Source organism: Oryzias latipes, chromosome 4 (genome assembly GCF_002234675.1).
Source record: "Oryzias latipes chromosome 4, ASM223467v1".
NCBI classification, from domain to species: domain Eukaryota; kingdom Metazoa; phylum Chordata; class Actinopteri; order Beloniformes; family Adrianichthyidae; genus Oryzias; species Oryzias latipes.
Window position 1 is genome coordinate 32,090,390 of NC_019862.2, and position 20,217 is coordinate 32,110,606.

The 20,217-nt window shown below is 40.8% G+C and overlaps 2 protein-coding genes across 5 annotated transcripts in view; one reads left to right on the forward strand and one right to left on the reverse strand.

Moving 5' to 3' along the window:
- The window catches only part of LOC101163316 (voltage-dependent R-type calcium channel subunit alpha-1E), a 117,184-nt gene extending 98,951 nt beyond the window's left edge, over positions 1-18,233 (reverse strand). For both annotated transcript variants that reach the window (XM_023954611.1, XM_023954610.1), the window contains exons 1-2: positions 18,027-18,233; positions 7,468-8,039 (exon numbers count right to left, since the gene is read on the reverse strand). In XM_023954611.1, coding sequence (XP_023810379.1) covers positions 7,468-8,006 — 539 coding nt within the window. In that variant the 5' untranslated portion in view covers positions 8,007-8,039; positions 18,027-18,233. The remainder of the gene's footprint in view (positions 1-7,467; positions 8,040-18,026) is intronic.
- Positions 18,234-19,847: 1,614 nt separating this feature from the next.
- The window catches only part of cep350 (centrosomal protein 350), a 34,487-nt gene continuing 34,117 nt past the window's right edge, over positions 19,848-20,217 (forward strand). For all 3 annotated transcript variants that reach the window (XM_020702772.2, XM_020702773.2, XM_011474570.3), the window contains exon 1: positions 19,848-20,190. The gene's annotated coding sequence lies outside the window, so the exon portion shown is untranslated. The remainder of the gene's footprint in view (positions 20,191-20,217) is intronic.

Here is a 20,217-nt window from a genome sequence, read left to right on the forward strand (position 1 = left end):
GAGGCTTTTAGCCGCTGTACGTCTCACACAGACTTCAAATAAAATGAAAATCAAAGAGCCCCCACGACCAGTCTCCCTGCAGAAACGTAACGATGCTCCTGCTTCGTGTGCAAAGATCCAAACTTTGACTCTGTCCAGGCAATTTTCCAACTGCAGCTGAGAGCAGGGAAGTTGTGCGTGTGCTGAATGGACGGCCAAAGTCCAGTCAGTGTGTGCTTTCCCTCTGATCAAACAAAAACCCGATCACAGAGGGTCCATCCGAGCCTGTCCTGGCCGCTGCCAACAGTGAGGGGTTACGCAGCAAAGCAAAGGTTGATCATATGACGTATTACACACATAAAAATGCAACTGATAAACACACACGCAGTGGTTCCAGCAATGACAATGTTTTATCCGTCATCTATAACCACCGCAAGGTTTGTACAATGCAGCTGCAGTGAAGAAACCAAATGAAATGTTGCTCCTTCTGACGAGGGTTTGAGTCATTTTCTAATTTAAATATTACAACAAAAACAATCTGTTGGATGATAAAAACAAATCAAATGATTGAATTGATGCTTAATGTGCCCTGTGACAGACGGGTGACCAGTCTGGGGCGTACCCTGCCTTCCAGGGACAGGCCCCAGCAACGCCGTGACCCTGAAAAGAATGAAGTGGAAAACGGATGGATGGATGGATGGATGGATGCAGCATGGCTGGATGGATGGATGGATGATGGATGGATGCAGCATGGCTGGATGGATGGATGGATGATGGATGGATGCAGCATGGATGGATGGATGGATGGATGGATGGATGGATGCAGCATGGCTGGATGGATGGATGCAGCATGGATGGATGGATGGATGGATGATGGATGGATGCAGCATGGATGGATGGATGGATGGATGGATGATGGATGGATGGATGCAGCATGGATGGATGGATGGATGGATGGATGCAGCATGGATGGATGGATGGATGGATGGATGCAGCATGGATGGATGGATGGATGGATGGATGGATGCAGCATGGATGGATGGATGGATGGATGCAGCATGGATGGATGGATGGATGGATGGATGGATGGATGCAGCATGGATGGATGCAGCATGGATGGATGGATGCAGCATGGATGGATGCAGCATGGATGGATGGATGGATGGATGGATGGATGCAGCATGGATGGATGCAGCATGGATGGATGGATGGATGGATGGATGGATGGATGCAGCATGGATGGATGGATGGATGGATGGATGGATGCAGCATGGATGGATGGATGGATGGATGGATGCAGCATGGATGGATGGATGGATGGATGGATGCAGCATAGATGGATGGATGGATGGATGGATGGATGCAGCATGGATGGATGGATGGATGGATGGATGGATGGATGGATGGATGGATGCAGCATGGATGGATGGATGAATGGATGGATGCAGCATGGATGGATGGATGGATGGATGGATGCAGCATGGATGGATGGATGGATGGATGGATGGATGCAGCATGGATGGATGGATGGATGGATGGATGCAGCAGGAAGGACTGACCGCACTAGAATGATGTAAATGGAAACATTACCTGCCTTCAAGTATTGACCAATAAAAAACTAAATGAAAGCCATTCAGCAGTTGAAATGAAGAGTTTTGTCTTCTACCAAACAATTAAATGATGTGTTTTTAAAAAAAACATACATTAGGAATGTTTAAATCAAACAATCTCATCACTTACAGTAAATGGAAGATGGAAAACACCGATCTACTTGTGTTTTTTGTTTGTTTTGCAATCTCCTACCATTTGATGGGGCTTTTTCAATCAATGTTCAACTGAAACTGGGTCTTTGTGTAACATCGGTGCACTCAGCCACTTAAGTCCAATTCATCCTGTAGCTCTGCTGCAGACATTTGTCTTATAGGAGCTGATTTGTTTAAGAGCGTCCATACAGCAGGGCCTTTTAGAGCAGAATCACAAAACAGAAACACAAAAATTAAAAAGGATTTCATCTTCATTCTTTTTTTTTTTAAAGGAAAAGGTAAGCTATAAATACACAGGACAATTTGCACTGCACTAAAAGACCAGGCTGTTGGCAGAATATTTCAAGGACTGTTAGCCTTCAGACTGCCGTTAACTTCTGGCTGACGTTCGCTCTCCTCTCTCTCTGCCGGATTCCAAAATGACTCATGAAGAAAAGTAATGTTGTCAATAGTGGCTCAGACTGCTTTGAAGGTTTGGCTGGAGGCGTTTGAATGAAGCGGCCCTCAGCCTCCAGGACAGTAAACCCGTCCTGAAATGAGACTTCTGTCTGCAGCCTCTGTACAGGACTTTAATGAAAAGCAAGAAAACACAAAGAGAGGATGCTGTCTGCTTTACCGCAGCTCAGTATTATAGGTATCAATAACAAGGTTACTTTTAAGAATATAGGACAATTTTAAGGATTTACAGAATTTTTCTCAATACTAATAACCTTTTCATATTTCAGTTTCTGGCATTTTGGATTTTTTTCCATTTCTTGTCAAAACTTGACAGGAAAAAATAAACCAATTAACAAAGTAGAAATTTTGTATTTTGGTTTTTACTTTTACAATCAACAAAACTTCCCCTTCATATGAACACTCCACGGAAAATGAGATCATTACAAATGTGCCCAATATCGTTGAGTTTTGTCTATTCAAAATTACATAATATGCTTGGTGATAGTCCAAGCACAAAAACCCAAAGCTTTAAATGTTTCCTTTAATTCGCTGCAGAACATTTTATTTAAAATGGAAATTTTCTTTTATTGCAATGAGGCTGATCCAAAAAATTCTCTGTTTTTGTTCTTCATTTCCGTTTTTTCCTTAATTTTGTTTGTTTGTGTTTATTTTTTATGAAATAATACAGCTTTCTAGTTTGCACTCAGTTGCTGCCATGTTTTTGCATTTTGTCTAACCTATTTTTAAATAATGTAATCATTAGCAAAAAATGTGTGTGTGTGTGTGTGTGCGTGTGTGTGTGTGCAGCGTGTGTGTGTGTGTGTGTGCAGCGTGTGTGTGCATGTGTGCAGCGTGTGCGTGCGTGTGTGCAGCGTGTGCGTGCGTGTGCGTGTGTGTGGGTGTGTGTGTGTGTTTAGCGTGGGCGTGGGTGTGTGGGTGTGTGTGCAGCGTGTGTGTGTGGATCATTTTTCAATGTGACTGTCAATTATAAATGTCTGCATAAAGACAAAATTTTGAGAGAAAAAAGAAAGACTTTAAATATATATTCAGATGTAAATGCTTTTGACCCTGTGACATATTTTTGACAGTTAAATTTTACATTCAAGACAAACAAGTCGTATTCACAAAAGACATGTTAAACAAAGGTTGTATTAATAACTTCTTTTGCAAGGTATTAATTTGTGCTCAACTTTGTCTTTATGCATATGTTTCTTATTGACAGATATCTAACCCCATAGATTAAAATCTGATTGCACAATTTATACCAATAGAAATCTGGCACTGCTTTTATTGTTTTTGTAAATAAAATTCAATAAAAAAGCAAAAATTGTCACATGGAAAAGAGAAAAACTTCAATCGTTTGGGACTTTAAAGATCTGAAAGATCACAAAAAAGTCAAAAAGCATTTCTAGTGACCAAAGACCAGATTGATCCTGTCTAATTACTGGAATTAGAGCATCGCTGAAGCTGACTCTAAAGACCGTCATTTGATGAGGCGCCTCTGGAAGGATGTTGTTTTCTCTGCTTTTTGTGTCAGGAGCAAAAATAACATCCATGCAAATGCCAACAAAAAACACTCATACTGGTAAACCCACAAAGAGATACTGAACTGATGCTGAGGCTGCAAGCTAACAGGAAGCTTAGTGACAAGCAAAAGAGTGATAAAGCCTTAGTCACAACTACCCTTAGGGTGGATACGGGCTGTCTGCAGGGGAAAAATGGGTATGAAAGGTCAAGGTTGTTGTTAGGTCAAACTAAAAGAAAATCTATATTTCAATTGTTTATTTTTACAGTAATAAATAAAAAACATAAAACAAAAATACAAAAACATAAAAAGTCAAAATGAAAATGAAAGTTGAAGTACAGGTGTATTTGAATGAAAGTTGAGGGAAACAGAAAAAAGGGAATTGTGAATGGGTAGCGCGCATCGCCAATCAAGGTCCAGCTTTGCGCACCGGAGCTGAGTGAAGGCGCGCCCGTAGCATCAGATCCGACAGCCAGAGAGAGATCGAAAGTCTTGCAAACCGTCTCAATCCATTCAGAAAAGCGTCAAAACCACAGATGCAGCCGATAAGAATTAATGCGAGGTTGTGATTTCACTGCGCGTTTCAGTGATGGCGCACGCCCAGCGTCGGTTACGTATTACTGTGTAGAGTGCCACGTCAGCGCTAACATTTGATTCATTCATAGTACGATCATTGCTGTTTATAAAATATATTTATATGTATTTATTGCTGCATTGTCAATGATTTCCACAGTTATGAAATTAGATTTTACCAACTGTTCACATTGAATTAACTGTAAACTACAGATTTAACGTTGATGTGTTGCTCAATATTTACAGTCATATTTATTTATTGTTGTGAACTGATGTTAACCTATATAATGTAATTTCTTGTATAGGTTTTTCACCACCCATATCACTCCTACAATGCATCTCATTGTCTAAGCCTGTCAATATCCTGGCAAATAAATCCGGACAAAACTGAGGTGTTTGGATGGTGTGTGAATTCCTGTTCAGTACACTCCATGGATGCTTTTCCCCCTTCAAGTGGGGTATAATAACTTGACAGACCGCTCAGTGAACCTGTAGGGCCAAAATGTTCATGCACATTTATTTGTACAGATATTCTGTGGGCAACAAGTCACAGCAAAAACGTGCACAACATGCAAGCATGAAGTAGAGGAGACGTAGGCATGTTGTACGGATTTTTTAAGTTTTCAGCCCCACAAATCCTGCAGACTGCACAAAGAGCTCATCAGTGCTGTTCATCTGATAAATGTGGAGCCTGACTGTTAGAAATGAGAGAATTAGACAAACTACACTAACTATGCTCTGCAGGTGTCCTGCCAGCACTTGCACAACCTGTGGTGCACATCTGACATTTGTATTTTGGAGGCGGCAATCGCATTTTTACACGAAGGTCTTTGGAAAAAGTTACAATGTTATTGGCAAATGGGCAATTTTCCTTCAAAGTTGACATCGGTCAGTGGCCGCCTGGGCAAATTTCCAGGTCAAACAGTGGCAGTCCAGTGACGGGCAGAATGGGTCACTTTTTATATACTCAATGTCTTCCGGGCGGCTGACGGCCGCCATCACCATTCATGACCATGCCAATAACTTAAAAAAAAAAAAAATTTGGGGCGGTGGCGTGGAATCTTGAGGATTCTGTGGAGGGGGGCGTTTGTTTTTGTGACCCCACCCTAAGTGGGAAACAGCGTTGTCCGTGGAAAATTTCCACTTAGTTATTTTTTATGACACAGCTTTATTACCGGGAGTTTTAGAGAAGCAGTCATGTGACCCCAAAAGAGATTTTCATGGCATTGTGAGAAGTCTGACCTGACGATAACAGACACATGCACAGCAACTGGGGAACAGGGGAAACTAAAAGAAACGTCTTCTGGGAGACATCAACGTCCACAGAAAATTTAACAGCAATCAGATTATTCAATTTCAGGATGGTGGTATTGATTAAGGGATGAATCCAAATCCTCTTTTCCCCATACATTGCCATCCATCCCGTCACGCTGGTCATGTCAGTGATTTGAGACATGGCGCACTGTGCTGATCCATCCTAAACCCTTTGGCAGTCTTAGCAGATGCTGCAGACATCATTCAAAACGTTCTTTGGAATTAGCAGCAAAAAGATGCAAAACTTAGTTTCCCTGATAAACAAAAGCAGGTGCACATGACGGCTCAGGTGCAACCTCTTGTTTTCCGTATTCATGTCAGGCGGCTGCGTGTTTGATGCTAAGTGGCTTGGAAGGGTGGAGGTTTCTGGTTGTAATGCTTTCTGACCCACTGTGGCCGTCCGGCTCTGGGGCTGCTGAAGTCCACGTCTGTCATGACGCATCCCAGTAATCATGCCGGGCAGAGCGGAGAACACACACATCTCGTTCAATGCCAAACATCTACAAGCCCATCGATCCACTTAATACCCACTTAACCACCACTGTCACAGGAGCTTAAATATCAAATGCAAATTGGAACAGGAGAACGTCCCAGACCCCTCTGCTCGTGTCCAGCCAAGCATTCATCTGCTTTCATGTCCCACCGTGCCGTGCCTCTCTTTTTTACCATTGTTAGGTCCTGCGGCGTCCTGCTCCGGCGCTGGAAAAACCAACGAGGGGGGCGGCACAGAGGGTGCCAACACCACTAGAGGTGAAGCCCCGGCTTCAGCAGGAAAACTCAGGGGGGGCTTTGCTGCTTTAATCAGCTATAAATTCCACTCCGCCACAGGACAGGAACCCAGTAAGCATGCACACACACACGCACACTGAAGTACACACTTGTACTTCCATGCCCAGCACGAGGAACGGCATGTGAACGGAAGCTACGGTTAAGGAAAAGAGACCAGCTGTCTTTCACCCTTTTAAAAAGCACAAAGTTTCACAAAACCCTGACCAAAAAGACTTTTATGAGCACATTCCTAAGAAAAGATCAGTGTCAGATGGTTTGTAGTAAAGACATTATTTTCCTTCTGTTTTCAGCAACAGATGTCATTTAGGAAGATGGCCGCCTGTTTCAACTGCAGAACACCATTTACTCATAAAACCTGTAGTCTCGTACACATTCTGAACAGCAACAATGAAGCAGAACAGGCACGCTGGTCCCAACATGTGATGAAAATATCCCATAAGGGAGAACAAAGGCTGAGTCCACCTTCCTGCCTTCTTGTGCATAAAACACATTTAGACACATTTTGCCTGTTTGTCTTTTCCTTTTTTGAATGGAAAATTTTTTTCTTTCACTGCAGTTCTTTTTGTGACTTGGAGGAAAATTGAAGCAGATGGAACGCTTGGTTCCTATTTAAATTCACCAAAAAGTGTTTTTGAGAAATGCTTAAAAAGTGTAGAGATGTTTAACAAATAATGCATATATTCATTCATTCATTTTCTGTACCGCTTTGTCCCTTTTGGGGTCACGGGGCTGCCGGAGCCTATCCCGGCTACTTGGGCGTAGGCAGGGGATGCCCTGGACAGGTCGCCAGTCTGTTGCAGGGTATAATGCATATAAATAATTTGAAATGAGTAGAAAGAAACATCTCTTATTCATACACTATTTACTGGTTCGCTCTTTGGAAGAATAATTGTTTTGTTTGTGTTTTTTCTCTGTTGGATCAAAGATTTTCCGAGAAAAGCTGTGAACTGAACTGTCAAATTAAAAACTGGTAAAAAAATAATGACAATTGATTAGATTTAAGATGACCTGCGTCACATGAAGAGAACTGAGTAATCGCAGAGTATGGATTCATCGGTACGTTATGGTGATCGATGTCGTACTTACTCCCACTCCTTGCGTCGCGCTTGTGGCGTGCTATGAATCTTGTGAGCTTGATGAGCTTTCACGATGTCTCTCTGCTCAATCAGGCCCCCCCGCCGTCTCTTCATCACGTTAGGACTGACTGCCAGGTCTCCGTCCGCCCCCAGCATCTCAGCTCCAGCATCGAACGGGGAGGTCACGTCCAGAGAGAGCCCCAGACGGTTGGGGTGTGCGGGGGGAGCGTTGCCGGACACGGATGGGAGGTAGAGGGTGTCGTAGCTGGTGGACAGGCCGAGCGGCTCCAACAGGGAGGGAGCCTCCGAATACGGGCTTGAACCTGCGGCCAGTCCTGAGCGATGCTTCTGCCAGCTTTCCCCGTCCACTGGGGATGGATGGAGAACATGGTGCCGGGGCGTGCTGCTGCCACACATCGGCTCCATGCTCGGGTCCACATTGATGGCTGGACACTTGGGCCCTCCTCCTGGGGCTCCGAGTGACCCCGAACCATTGTGGTCATCTGTCAGAGACTGAGAGCTGACCGAACAGGAGCCCTGTTCCAGCATGGTGGGAAGGCCGCCCGGGGTCTCAGCATAGTTCTGCAGGGAGGGATAAGCAGACAAGCAGATTCAAATGCTGCACAGTGATCAAGCACTTCATCCGTTTCAGTGGGTAAGAGAAACGGTCTGGTCTGCTGCACAACCATCCATTACAGAATGTGTTGACTTTCATTTCTTCCAGCACAAACCTTTCACTCGCTCAGCCTAAAACCCATCTGAGAGTTCTGTTCTTCTGCAGCAGGAGCGCTCTTTGATTCAAAAAGGGACGGGGGAAGCATCTACAGCTGCCCTCAGGTCGCTCAGGGGGAATTAATCAAACAGACTCGTCTAAAAATATTTCAGACAACTTTTACTATCCGTACCACAGGTGTCCTGCGTCTAGAAAGATAACACCTGTGTGCCAGGATGGTTTTTTCAGCACTAAAGCTTTTCTTTTTACTTTAACAATACGGCTCCATTTTTTAACAGAAAGACATTTATTTTTTAAACAGAAAAATGCACATTTTAACTAAATTAAATGTTTATAAACCTAACTAAGAAAATGTGAAAATACAGACAACAAAAATGTTTTTATAGTAAAACACACAATGTTTTTAACCCCAGAAAACCCAATACTTTATTTATCCTAGGGGGAAATGAGAAAAAACAAATAATAAAATAAATACATGATAAAAAAAAACATTTCTTTTGGGCTGTTAAAGATAATTCAACAAGTTTTCTAAGCTTGTTCATTTCAGGTAGCATCAATGAATTGCACCAATAAATAAATAAAACAATAAATAAAATAATGAAATATAATAAAATAATAAATAAAAAACTAAATAAATTAAATTTAATCATGAAGGAATTTATCAGTGAATAAAAACAGAATAAAACAAAGTATTTTATTTATTTAATTTAATAAAACTAATTAAAACTAACCAAAACTAAACTAAATCAAACTAAGAAAAGTTATGAAAAACTGTGGCTAAATTTGACCCCATGACCCCATGGCTCTCCAGGGTCAAGATGTATTCTCAGAATCTGCTCCTCCCTTGTGTTAAGCAGTCAGTCAAAGGGAAGATGGATGTCTCTCTGGAACACCGTGGATCCGTTAGTAAGTCACGAGTTCTCGTCGACTTAACACCTTGATCAGTCTGCATGTGGATGATCGCTCACACGCCTGCCGACCAGCTTCCCGCTTCAGCAGCTATTGCCGCCTATATTACTTCATTTTGTCTTCTGTCAGTTTAAAATGTCACCAACCCTCTGAGAATCAGAACAAATTGCATCAGCCGTGAAGCGGCCCTTCAAAAGAAATATTCATAACCCTGCAAGAGCCGCGCTCAGTGGTCCAATCAGGAAGATGGGGTAATAAAAGAGGCGGTCACAGGAACAATGCTGTGAATTCGTTTACTTCCTCTGACAAAAATAAACCAAACTTTTTGGTTTCTGCTGCGTGAAATGTGCAGCAATCAAGCGCCTTCGACTAATGATGCTGCAGCTCCAGCGCTGACTGTTTTATCGAGATGAAGACACGTTTTAGTTTTACAGCCCAACTGAGAGAAGAGCTTCCAAACAACCTGTTTGCTCAAGAGCCAGCGCAGTAAGAAGAAGACACTGCAACGCATGAAAGTAGTCATTGTCAATTGATTCCGTTTTTCTCTGTGTCTGCTTAAATCAATCAGCTGTAAGGGATTTTCCGAGTGTGAGTACAACGCCAAAAATGTGACGTCAGAGATAAGACACCGCGGTGAGTCGATGGCGTGAAAACACCCGTTAAGGAATTGTAACTCTGTTTTATCTCCTACTATGTCTTCTCACAAACGTGCTGAGGTAGTAGGAAGCTGCACGGTGCCGTTTCAACAGGATACAAAAATCATTTGGCATGTGTTGTCAAGGAGCCAAAAGTAGAAAAAAGGGGAAATCTTAAAGGAAAAGAAGCACATAACCAATGGCTTTAAAGAGATGTCTGCCTTTCATTTGTACTTGTAACAAGATGTACTTGTTCCTAAAATGAAGGTAAAGAAAAAGGTTTGTCATGCAGGTTTCTTCACCAGCCACAGTATGATACTAACCTTTGAACAACATTAAAGACTAGGTACCAAAGACTTTTAAAATATTACAAATACAAGAAACATAAAATGGAATAACTAGCACTGCATCATTTCTACTAATTTAAGGCAAAGAAAGGGGGTGGGGGGGGGGGGGGGTTGGTCACATGCACAGCAAGGAAACTGGTTTCCCTGTACTGTGAAAATATGACTTTGCTGTTCACTGAATGTCTTTGTCATGATTAGGGTTCTTTTTGGCTTTAGTTTTTGTTTCCTGTTTGCTTAGAGTTCTGCTTCCTGTTTTATTTTGAAGGTCTTCTGCATGTCTTGGTCCCATCTCCCCTGATCTTTTTCACCTGTGTCTCGTACATGTCTGTCTCGGCCTCTGCCTTCCTCTGTGTGGTCCATACTGTCTGCTTCCCTGTGTACCCCGACAGTTGAGGTTTATCGTCTGTGGCCTCCCTGCTTGGTAGCACTTTTTATTTTATTATAGAATAAAACCCCTTGTTCTTGGAACCACCTGCCTCCTGTCTCTGCATTTTGGGTCCTTTGCCAACCGCTTACATGACAGTCATGAACATTTGAGGTTAAATTTAAAAGAGAGAAGAAAGAAATGAAATCATATTTACAGGATAAACATTAGCACAAAATATGATAAACTGTGTCTCACTGTGAGTAAAGCTGTATACAAATCAGCTGAAAGTGAAAAACTGTGCAGAAGAAATTGTCATGAGGTAAACGGTATGATACATGTGCAGTTATTGAATATTAAGTCAGTCTGTGCAAAGGTGCAGTTTGTTGTTCCAGACTCCTGTCAGCTGTTAAGGAGTCTGATGGCAGAGGGAAAGAAGGAGTTCCTGAGTCTGGTGGTCCTGAACGTCACACTCCTGTACCTCCGTCCTGAGGGGAGGAGAGTGAACAGACCTGGTTGCGGGTGGGTGGGGTCCTTGATGATGGAGGCAGCTCTCCTGCAGACCCTGTAGATGCTCTGCAGCGAGGGCAAAGGAGTCCTGATGATCTTGGACGCAGTCTTCAGCACTCTCTGCAGGCGTTTGCGGTCTGTGGCGGTAGAACAGCCGTACCACACTGTGATGCAGCTGGTCAGGATGGAGTCAACCATGCAGCTGTAGAAGCTGCTGAGGATCTTTGGGGAACCTCCTCAGGAAGTACAGCCGCTGATGAGGTGTTGCGTGTCCAGCTGAGGTCCTGGCTGAGGTGGACCCCCAGATATTTAAAGCTGCTCACCCGCTCCACTCCCAGACCCCAGCAGCTGATGAGGGTTCCTCTCCTTCCTCACGTTCACTATCATCTCCTTTGCCTTGTCTGTGTTGAGGGTGAGGTTGTTGTCCTCACACCATGTCACCAGAGTGGCCACCTCCCTCCTGTGGGCCGTCTCGTCCCCACCACTGATAGAACGTATTTTCTGTATTCTTGGTGCGTTTTTGTCTTTGTCTCTGGCTCGTTTGGCGACTATTCAAACATGTAGTTGTAGGGTTAGATAAGTTAATTCTTCTCTAAGAGTTCTGGTACATCGCCTGTCCGTCCTGGGGGAGGATCCCTCCTTCACGTGGATACCCCGAGGTTTCTTCTTTGTTTCCGGAATCCGGGATTTTTTAGGAATTTTTCCTTACCATGGAGGGTCTAAGAGCGGCTGAGCTGGGGGCTCACGAGTAAGCCCACATCAGCCTCTCACCTTGAGCAACTCCAGAGTGGTAGAGAGTCCAACCCCTCTCTAAGGACTGAGTTTCAGAGCCCGACTATATCTAGATGGTATCTCTCAACCTCTCGCACCAGCTCAGGCTCCTTCCCTCCCAGAGAGGTGACATTCCATGTCCCAAAAGCTGTTCCATGACCGGGGTTTGGGCCGCCAAGGCACCCGCCCTCGACTGCCACCCAAACCACATTGCACCGGCCCCTTTTGAGGTCTCCTACGGGGGGTGGGCCCATGGGAGAGTGGTCACCAGGCGTTCGAGCCCCAACCCCGGGCCTGGCTCCAGATTCGGGCCCCGGTGACGCCAATTCGGGCGACATAATTGGGTCCTTGTGGACCAAACAAAACCAACCGAACAAAATGTAATAAATCAATTTCAATCGTATTGAGTTTATTTATTTAGATCTCATCTTTTTTTTTCTAAATCTGAATTTCTAAAAACTTAAATCTGAAGCATCAATTTTAAGGAGCATCTTTGTGAAGATGATCAAATAAATACAGGTTCCTTTAAGTATTCAGACCAGCTAGTTTTCATCTGCTGCTTTTTTTTTTACCTTTCTTTAACATTTATTTAACCCATTGAGATTAGAAAACTTTTTTTTATTGGAGCCTTGGACACGAAGCAACTATTCTTGTGCTCCATGTCAATGTTTTGACATCAACATAAATCCTACAATAGGTAATCAATTTTTGAAACCAACCTTTCTGTGTGAGACAATCAAGCAATCAGTGGTGTTTTTATAGTCTTCAAACGCTGAAGGCCAAAACATCTGCACCTTCATTTAATCGCTCTCCAAGGAATGAATAGGAGACTCCATGATGACAAACATGCAGCTTCACCAGCCACCATGATGCCACTTCATGGCAAAAAGGCTTAAACTGAAGATGCTTGATCCAAATGAGAGAGGGACAAAACAACAGGCACATCCAAGTGCTTCCCTTACCTCTGAGCCAAGGCATCAATGCCTAAAATATGATCCCCTGTTGAAGATTTCCCCAGAGGGAACACAAAGAAACACAAATACATACAAAATGAATCGGGTCACTGCGTTTCCTCTGCCGTTGCTCTTATTTTGGGAAAATTTGCAGCAGAACTTCAATTATTCAGTTTGTTGAGTGCATTTGGAAATATTAATTTCCAGTGACAAGCCAGAAAAGTCGGCACAGACGGATGAATGTGTTGTTTCGATGCCAGACGGAAGGATATGAGCAAATGGTTTCAGAAAAATATGTCACGCTAACGAGGAAACGACAAACACAAGATGAATGACTTCAGGTGCGTGTGGCGTTAATGATCAACGCCAAAAAACTCAAATTATTAGTCAGATTTCAAAGCGAGAAAAGATTTGTTTTTCTAACAAATCTGGTTGGTGGTGAATTTAATAAAAAGCAGACAGACTTGAGTTTATAAACACGCAGAGACAGTTATGCTTCCAGGAAGTAGATTGTGATCATGAATAATGCCTGAAAGAGTAAAAGGATTGCGTTCAAATCCCAACACAGTTTACTACTAAACCGTGATTGTGCTGACCTCTTCTTCCTCTGGGTTTTTAATGAAAGGGGATGCAGAAAAGCTCAAAAAGAATTTATCCTGTTTGTTTGTTAGCTTTGATCATAACCTGTAGAAACCTGTTATCATGTCTGTTGGTGGGTTTTAGTATTTGCACATATTTACGTGCAAAACTAATGGAAATTCATGCTGGCCACACGTAATCCATGCGGCCAAAATGCCGAATCTGCACTTACTTTTCCCTGAAGCCTCACCCCGCCTTAATCACGCGTGAACAGTCACTTCCTTTATTTTTATTATTTTACTTTATTCACATACAATAGGATTCTTACAGTATTTTTTGTACTAGGTTAACATAAGGTTATTGCTCGCTGAAAATGAGGCGTAATGAGTCAAAAAAAAAAGAAAAGAAATTGGGAGTTAAACTTTTTTTACATTTACATGTTTTTTTCATTTGAGATAAGGAGGATTTTATGTTCCAAATGAAACATTTTGGAAATTATTTCATTTCTCAGTTCTTCAAACCTTTAAATACTTGAGAGCAGAATCTGCTTCAGAAGCGGATTTCCTTAAACTGGAAAAAGCACAACAGGTGGAAAAATGCAAAGAAAATACCATGAAAGATTTCAAATGAGGCTAACTGCCCTCTGTGTGAGACCATCATTAGACATGTAAGCTGCAGAACTTCAAAACCCACCCGCGTTTCAAAATAAAAGCTCCACGCTTTACTGTGGTTTCTGCTCACCATTATCTCAACCACACCACCAGCCATGTTGACACGTGTCCTCCTGTTTGTCTTTCATTAACTTTTAAGACGTTGGTTGCCGTTTGGGCTTAGTTACTCCTAAAGCTTTCTTTGCCATTATCTGGATCTAATGCACTGCTTGCAGGTGCTTCTTGGTCACTTACCACAGGTCAGTGGAGGCAAAACGGCTTCTGCAGCTCCATGCTGGACAGCCAGGAGTTTGACAGGCTGCTAATGAGGAGTGAGGGAGAGTTGGAGGCAAGCGAGCACCTCCTCACACCTGCTGCCCCCACAGCCATACGTACGGCTTCATAATTAACTGCCACTCTCCTCCCTCACCCTGGCTTTCAACCTGGTAAGTGGCCAAACACGTGTCAGCAGGTGTCACTTCACCTGCAACTAATGTGTTTGAAGAAAAGCCACGTGTGACATTTCAGACGGTTGAAAACAGCCGCTCCTGTTGCAGTGAACAACGTTTGGGCAAAAGTTTAGCAAAGGTCTGAACAAATCCGTAACCTAAAACATGACAGAGAATCTTCCTGAGAGGCTTCCAGATTTTCTCTTTATTCATTCCTAAATTAAAGCCGTTTTGCACAAACATACTACTTCTCTACGTCTCTTCACCATTGTGTTATCTCTTATCGTTTCTGATATTCTTCTTTCTTCATTCATTCATTCTTCATGCCCACCTTCAAATCTCTGTGTGTCATTCTTCCCAGCGAACTCAAATGCAGCCCACCATTCCCTTCCGCTTTATTCATTTTTCAATGCAGCTCAAAGCTCTCAGTGTACTGTGATTATATTTTCATTTCATGACCCTTTTTTTATTATATTTCTTCACAATCATATAATTCTCCAACAGTTCTCCTGCAGGGTTCATTAAATTTTCATACCATCATTATGTAAGATCGTCCCATAAGCACCAAAAGGCCATGAGTCTGAATAGATCAAAGCCATTGACAGTAAACAGGGTTGTACTCTTCCTGAGGATTCATTTCAGTCGGGTTTCTCTGGTTTTTCTTGTCAGGCAACTTATGTATAAAACATTTTCGAAATATAAACACATTTGATAGAAAACTATAAGGGAATTTCTTTCTTTTTAACCTGGGGAATATTTAAAATTGTGAATTTGATTCATGTGTGAGAGCTGGACAGTAAAGCACTTTATTTCACGGAGTTGAGTATGATAAGAGAAACAAACCTCAGCACTAGAAAAAGTGCATTTTGAAGTGATCCATTTGAAAACAGAAGGTAAAAGCTATCAATCAACCTCTGCCAAACAGTTCTTTATATCCTGAAATATGTCAAAGACAAGTCAAAGTCTAAGTCAACTTTATTGTCAATTCTTCACATGTGCATCACATACAATGAATCGAAAATCCGTTTCTTACTCTCTCGTGTCTGTTCAGTAGAAGAAAAATAAAAACAAAGTATACGTTTAGAATAAAATAAATAAGTAAAAAGAAAGAAAAAGATACAATTTACAATCATCAAAAAGCGGATGTGGAGATGTATCCAACAATGCCATTTGCAGTGTTTGCTTCACATAAGTCAGAACAAATGTGTCGAATTCTGCAGAAACAGATGATAATCAAAGAGATTTGACACCAAATAGATTCATGGATTTAGCCCTAATATTTGAATAAGATACTGCAAGTAAAGTTTTGCAAAATAAAACAAACATAATAGGGTTCACTGCATACCCATCTATCTGTATTAAAAAAATTACAAAAAAAAACACACTTATGATAAAACTTTTATCCAGAAGGCCAAAAGGAAACAACACTGCATTGTAAAAACAGGCTTATTCTAGAACAAATGTAGAGGTTATTCATTTAAATGTGAAAAGCTGCTACAGAAATCAGTGTGAGTGTTACACAGATCAAATGTCAGAATGCAGGATGACAGTAAATCACAAGAAAATGAATCGTGTCAATGATTTGAGAATTTAGCAAATGTATGTAGATATTTTCAGAAAGGAGATTAAAAGTAGTTACAAGAAAAAATAAATTCAAAACTAATATTTATAATCAGTTTATATGTCAATCTTTACAAAAATAACTGCCCCTGAAAGAGCCTGAAAAAACTGTTTAATGTTTGATCAAACAGTTTGATCACATCTTCAAACTCTGGTGCTTTTCTTTTGAAAGAGACCTTGAAGAGATGACAGCAGAAAAAACAGAAATCTATCATCACAGACAATTATTGAGCAATTAACGAATCTCAAGTGAAGACTGACATTAAGAATGGCCTTTTTAGAATAAGAACAATCCACAATTCAAGTAATGAATCAGTCCCCTCCTGACTGAAATGAGTGGTCATTCTCTTTTCCTTCAAATTAAGATCAAGAGGTTTCACAGCCTTCATTTTTTTGCTGAAGAAAGCCAGTAATTTATACACCACAACAATCCAATTTACACCCCTGCCAAGCTGAGTGGTGAAATGTCGTCTAGCCGATGAGACTCTCCTCTGAAAGAAGAGATTAATAAAAGAGGAACCACAGGCGCTGGCTTGGTAAGTGGGAGAATAATTAAATAATTAACAAGACAGGCGGGAATGGGAGAAACCATCCAATCCAATGTCCATTTGAGCTAATTAGCTAAAACTGATTAATTGACTCCACTCCTAAACTTCGGGGCTGAAACCGAAACAACTAAAATACAAAGTAAAAACTGATTATTTGAATTGCCTCCATTGTGGGAGTCAGACTTCCATGTGTATTAATTAACAGTATTTTTATCTTGGCACATAGTGGAACCATTAAGTTTGTTTTTCAAGACTATAATAATATTTTTAAAAAACTAATGTATTTAAGTAAACGTACGTGGACAAACAGCAGTGATAAAATATGGATAATATAAATACGTATGCACACCTAATAACTCATTGCATGCGTTTCCTTTTTAATCAGGTTTTACCTTTTTAATCAATTTCTCCCTCCTCAGGGTGCACAGGGTTGTCTCCCAGGTTCCAGAAGCTCAAGTGAAGAGGATGGTTTATTATTCTTCACACTAGAAATTAAACATTTATCTAATCTATGCCCCTCCCAGAAGTAGTCCATCCTAAAAAGCCAAATCCTGAAGCTGTCAGGAGCTGTGGTCAAAGGATGTGAATGCAGGAGAACTGAACCTAAAGCTTCAACCAAACCGTAAAACATGATAAGAGGATCTATAACCGCGAGGTTTGTATGGGCTGAAGGGGAAGAACTGAAACAGCTGTAATCATGTCAAACCTACTGTTCAAAAAGCTACCAACAGACAACAATAAACTCCAGGAAACACAGGAATAAAAGACACAAAACCGCCTCTGTCAGGGTCATTCTACACAAAAACCAGGATGTAAACAAACACAAACCTAAAGGCTGGATTGTATGTTTAGACACAGAGCCTTTTCTGACTTATTAAAAAGTCTTTTGATCTGTTTTGTATGTAACAATCTGAATGTATGTGTATATATGTATGTGCCTGTACATGGATGTGCATATTTTCCTTTTTTGCCCCTCTAATCTAATTTTCTTATTCAAAGACGATGAAAGGAGCAGAAAACAAGTTTTCTTCATTCTGTTGCTTTTCATTTCCTTTGCAAAACAACTTGTGCAAAATCTTTTGTTTCTGTATTGTGGAAATGAAAATAAATATAGAAATTCAAACACAGAATCTTCCTTGAACATGAAACCTATTTGAAGAAAACTATCATCCTAACAGAAGCAGTTTTGCCATAGAAGAACTTAGGTCTCATTCAAGGAGTGGCTACTTTCCCCTCAGAGGTCTCAGAAAATGATTTGAAGAATGACTGCAGGCATCAGAAAAGATAAATGAAGGACAGGTTTTATCAATCTGCTTGACACAACAATAGAAGGAATCATTACTTTAAATTCAACAGCCTTAAAGTTATTTCTCTGCTGTGCAACAACTGTGCCATCAATAAAAACCCAACCTTAAAAATAGGAAATGCTGTGAAAAAACACACCAAACAGGCGCCAATGAGCTCAGAACGAGAGAAAAACCAAACAAGCATCATTTCTTACCTAAACAGAGAGAAGTCCTTTCCATCGCTTCTCCTCTCCTCAAAAACCAAATGATCGCCGAGTGATGCGTCTGGCAGACCTGAGACGGAGGGGAGAACCGGGGGAGGGAGAGGAAGCGAGGCTGTGGCGGGTTATTTCCACGGGAGGGGGGTCCAACCAGCTGTCATCTGCGCCACTTTTACGGGAAGAAGATCTTTTCCAACGAAGCTCAGGGGAGAAAAACGTGTTGACTTTAACTTTAATAAACAGAAACAGTCTGCGTTTGGAAGAATCACCGCGTGCTTTGGTAAGGTGACATCACACCTGTAGTCTCTGCCTCCATTAGGCTGCTGCACTGCGGTTTTTATATTCATGACTCACATTTAGAAAGTGACTTAGTAAGTGATCAAAGACTTTTGTACTTATTATTCACAAAACAATTTAAACTATCACATTAATTACTCTATGCAACTTCATCCAAAGAAGAAATTGACTTGAGGGAAATAATTACCTGAAAAAAGATATATAGCAATTCATTTGTAAGTTATATGATTCGTTTTTCACATCCATTGAACGCTAAAAGCAGGTTTGAAGTTAATTCTGGTGTAATACCTCTTCAAACCACAAGGTGGCAGAAAACAAAAACTAGGACAACCTTGTTTTTAAGTTCATGCCTCATAGTCATCAATTAAAGTAATTATGTGTGAATTTTCATAAAGTTAACATAATAATCCGAACATAATTTTCTATGAGCGCTTTTTCCAACCCTTTTCACCATAGTTTCATATCATAAACACATACAGTAATACATGGAAACACTTAGCAAAATGTAGTACATTTAAAATCAATTTTTAGAACAGTAGAATAGTATAGAATAGAATTGAATCAATTGAATAGAATTTACTGTAAATGCCAGCAGGATTTAAATTGTGGGTGGTTTCAAAAGCAGCAATGCACAGGACAACGGTGAGTAAAAAAAAGAAATAAAAACAATCAAAAAAACAGCACAAGGCAATTTGAAAAATACAGGAGACAAAATAATAAATAGATTAAGAATAATTAATAATAGTAAAACTACTATGGACAATGCATGTGTAGTATAAGAAGAATACTAACTGAATACTTATTCAGACTAAATTGGAACATTTGAAGTTTACATCATAAATGAAAAGTAAACTTCAAGTATACCTTCTCACTCTTAGTATCTATAGACAAATTATACTTGTTGAACAACTGCATAGATTAATTTTTACAAAGGGTATATCTTTGGTCCTACATTAAATAAGAAAATAAAAAAGAGATAACTTGGGACCATGTTATTGTATTATCCACCCAAACTCACAATGCATTGGAAAACTTTGCAAAACATATCCTCTTGTTGGAGTAAAAACTGTTACTTTAGTATCATATTTCATAGTTTAAATCTCTTCTCCAAACTAATAATTTAGGGTTTTCTTTAATATTAATTAAATATCACCATGGTCTACCTGGAATAACATAGTTTGTATTGAAAAAGTATGACCCTTTATTTAGATTGTTATTGATCTGCTTTATTATTATTAATTTATTTATTACCAACATGAAAACGGTGAAAATTAAAGAAAGACTCTCAACAACAAAATATAATGATACTAATTATTATTATTTCTATCATGTGGGAAAATAATACTATTTTGTAATATGATACGAACCAGTAATCACGCTGAAAATATTTAAAAGTGTATTTTAACGGTGGGTTATTGGGTTTGCTGCGCTGTTGTGCCTACATCGTTTCGGACATGTATGCGGAAGTGTGGTTCTCGATCCGGTCCAACTCTCGCGATACTTTGGGCTCAGTGATGTTCCTGTCCTAGATACTACAGTTGTGCTGTTGGGAAACATCAACATAGTAACCCGGGGAGGGAGACTTCAAAGGCAGCTCTGGGTGACTCTTTGAAATACATATGCCTCTCAAATTCGGCATCTTTTAGCACTGAAAGCGCCAGAGTATTTCTAAATTTCTCATTTGGAGAAACTTGTAGTTTATTTGGCACAGCTGTTGGTAAGCTTTATTGCTAATGTCAGCTGGCTAATGCTAACGTTAGCAAACAGATAACGGCGAAACTGAGGAAGTGCAAAGAAGTTCTTAACATGAGGACATCGGCGACAAACTGGACTTCTAGACACACGACATCGTTGCCCTAAGGTAGGTATTTCTTTCTTGCTTAGCAAA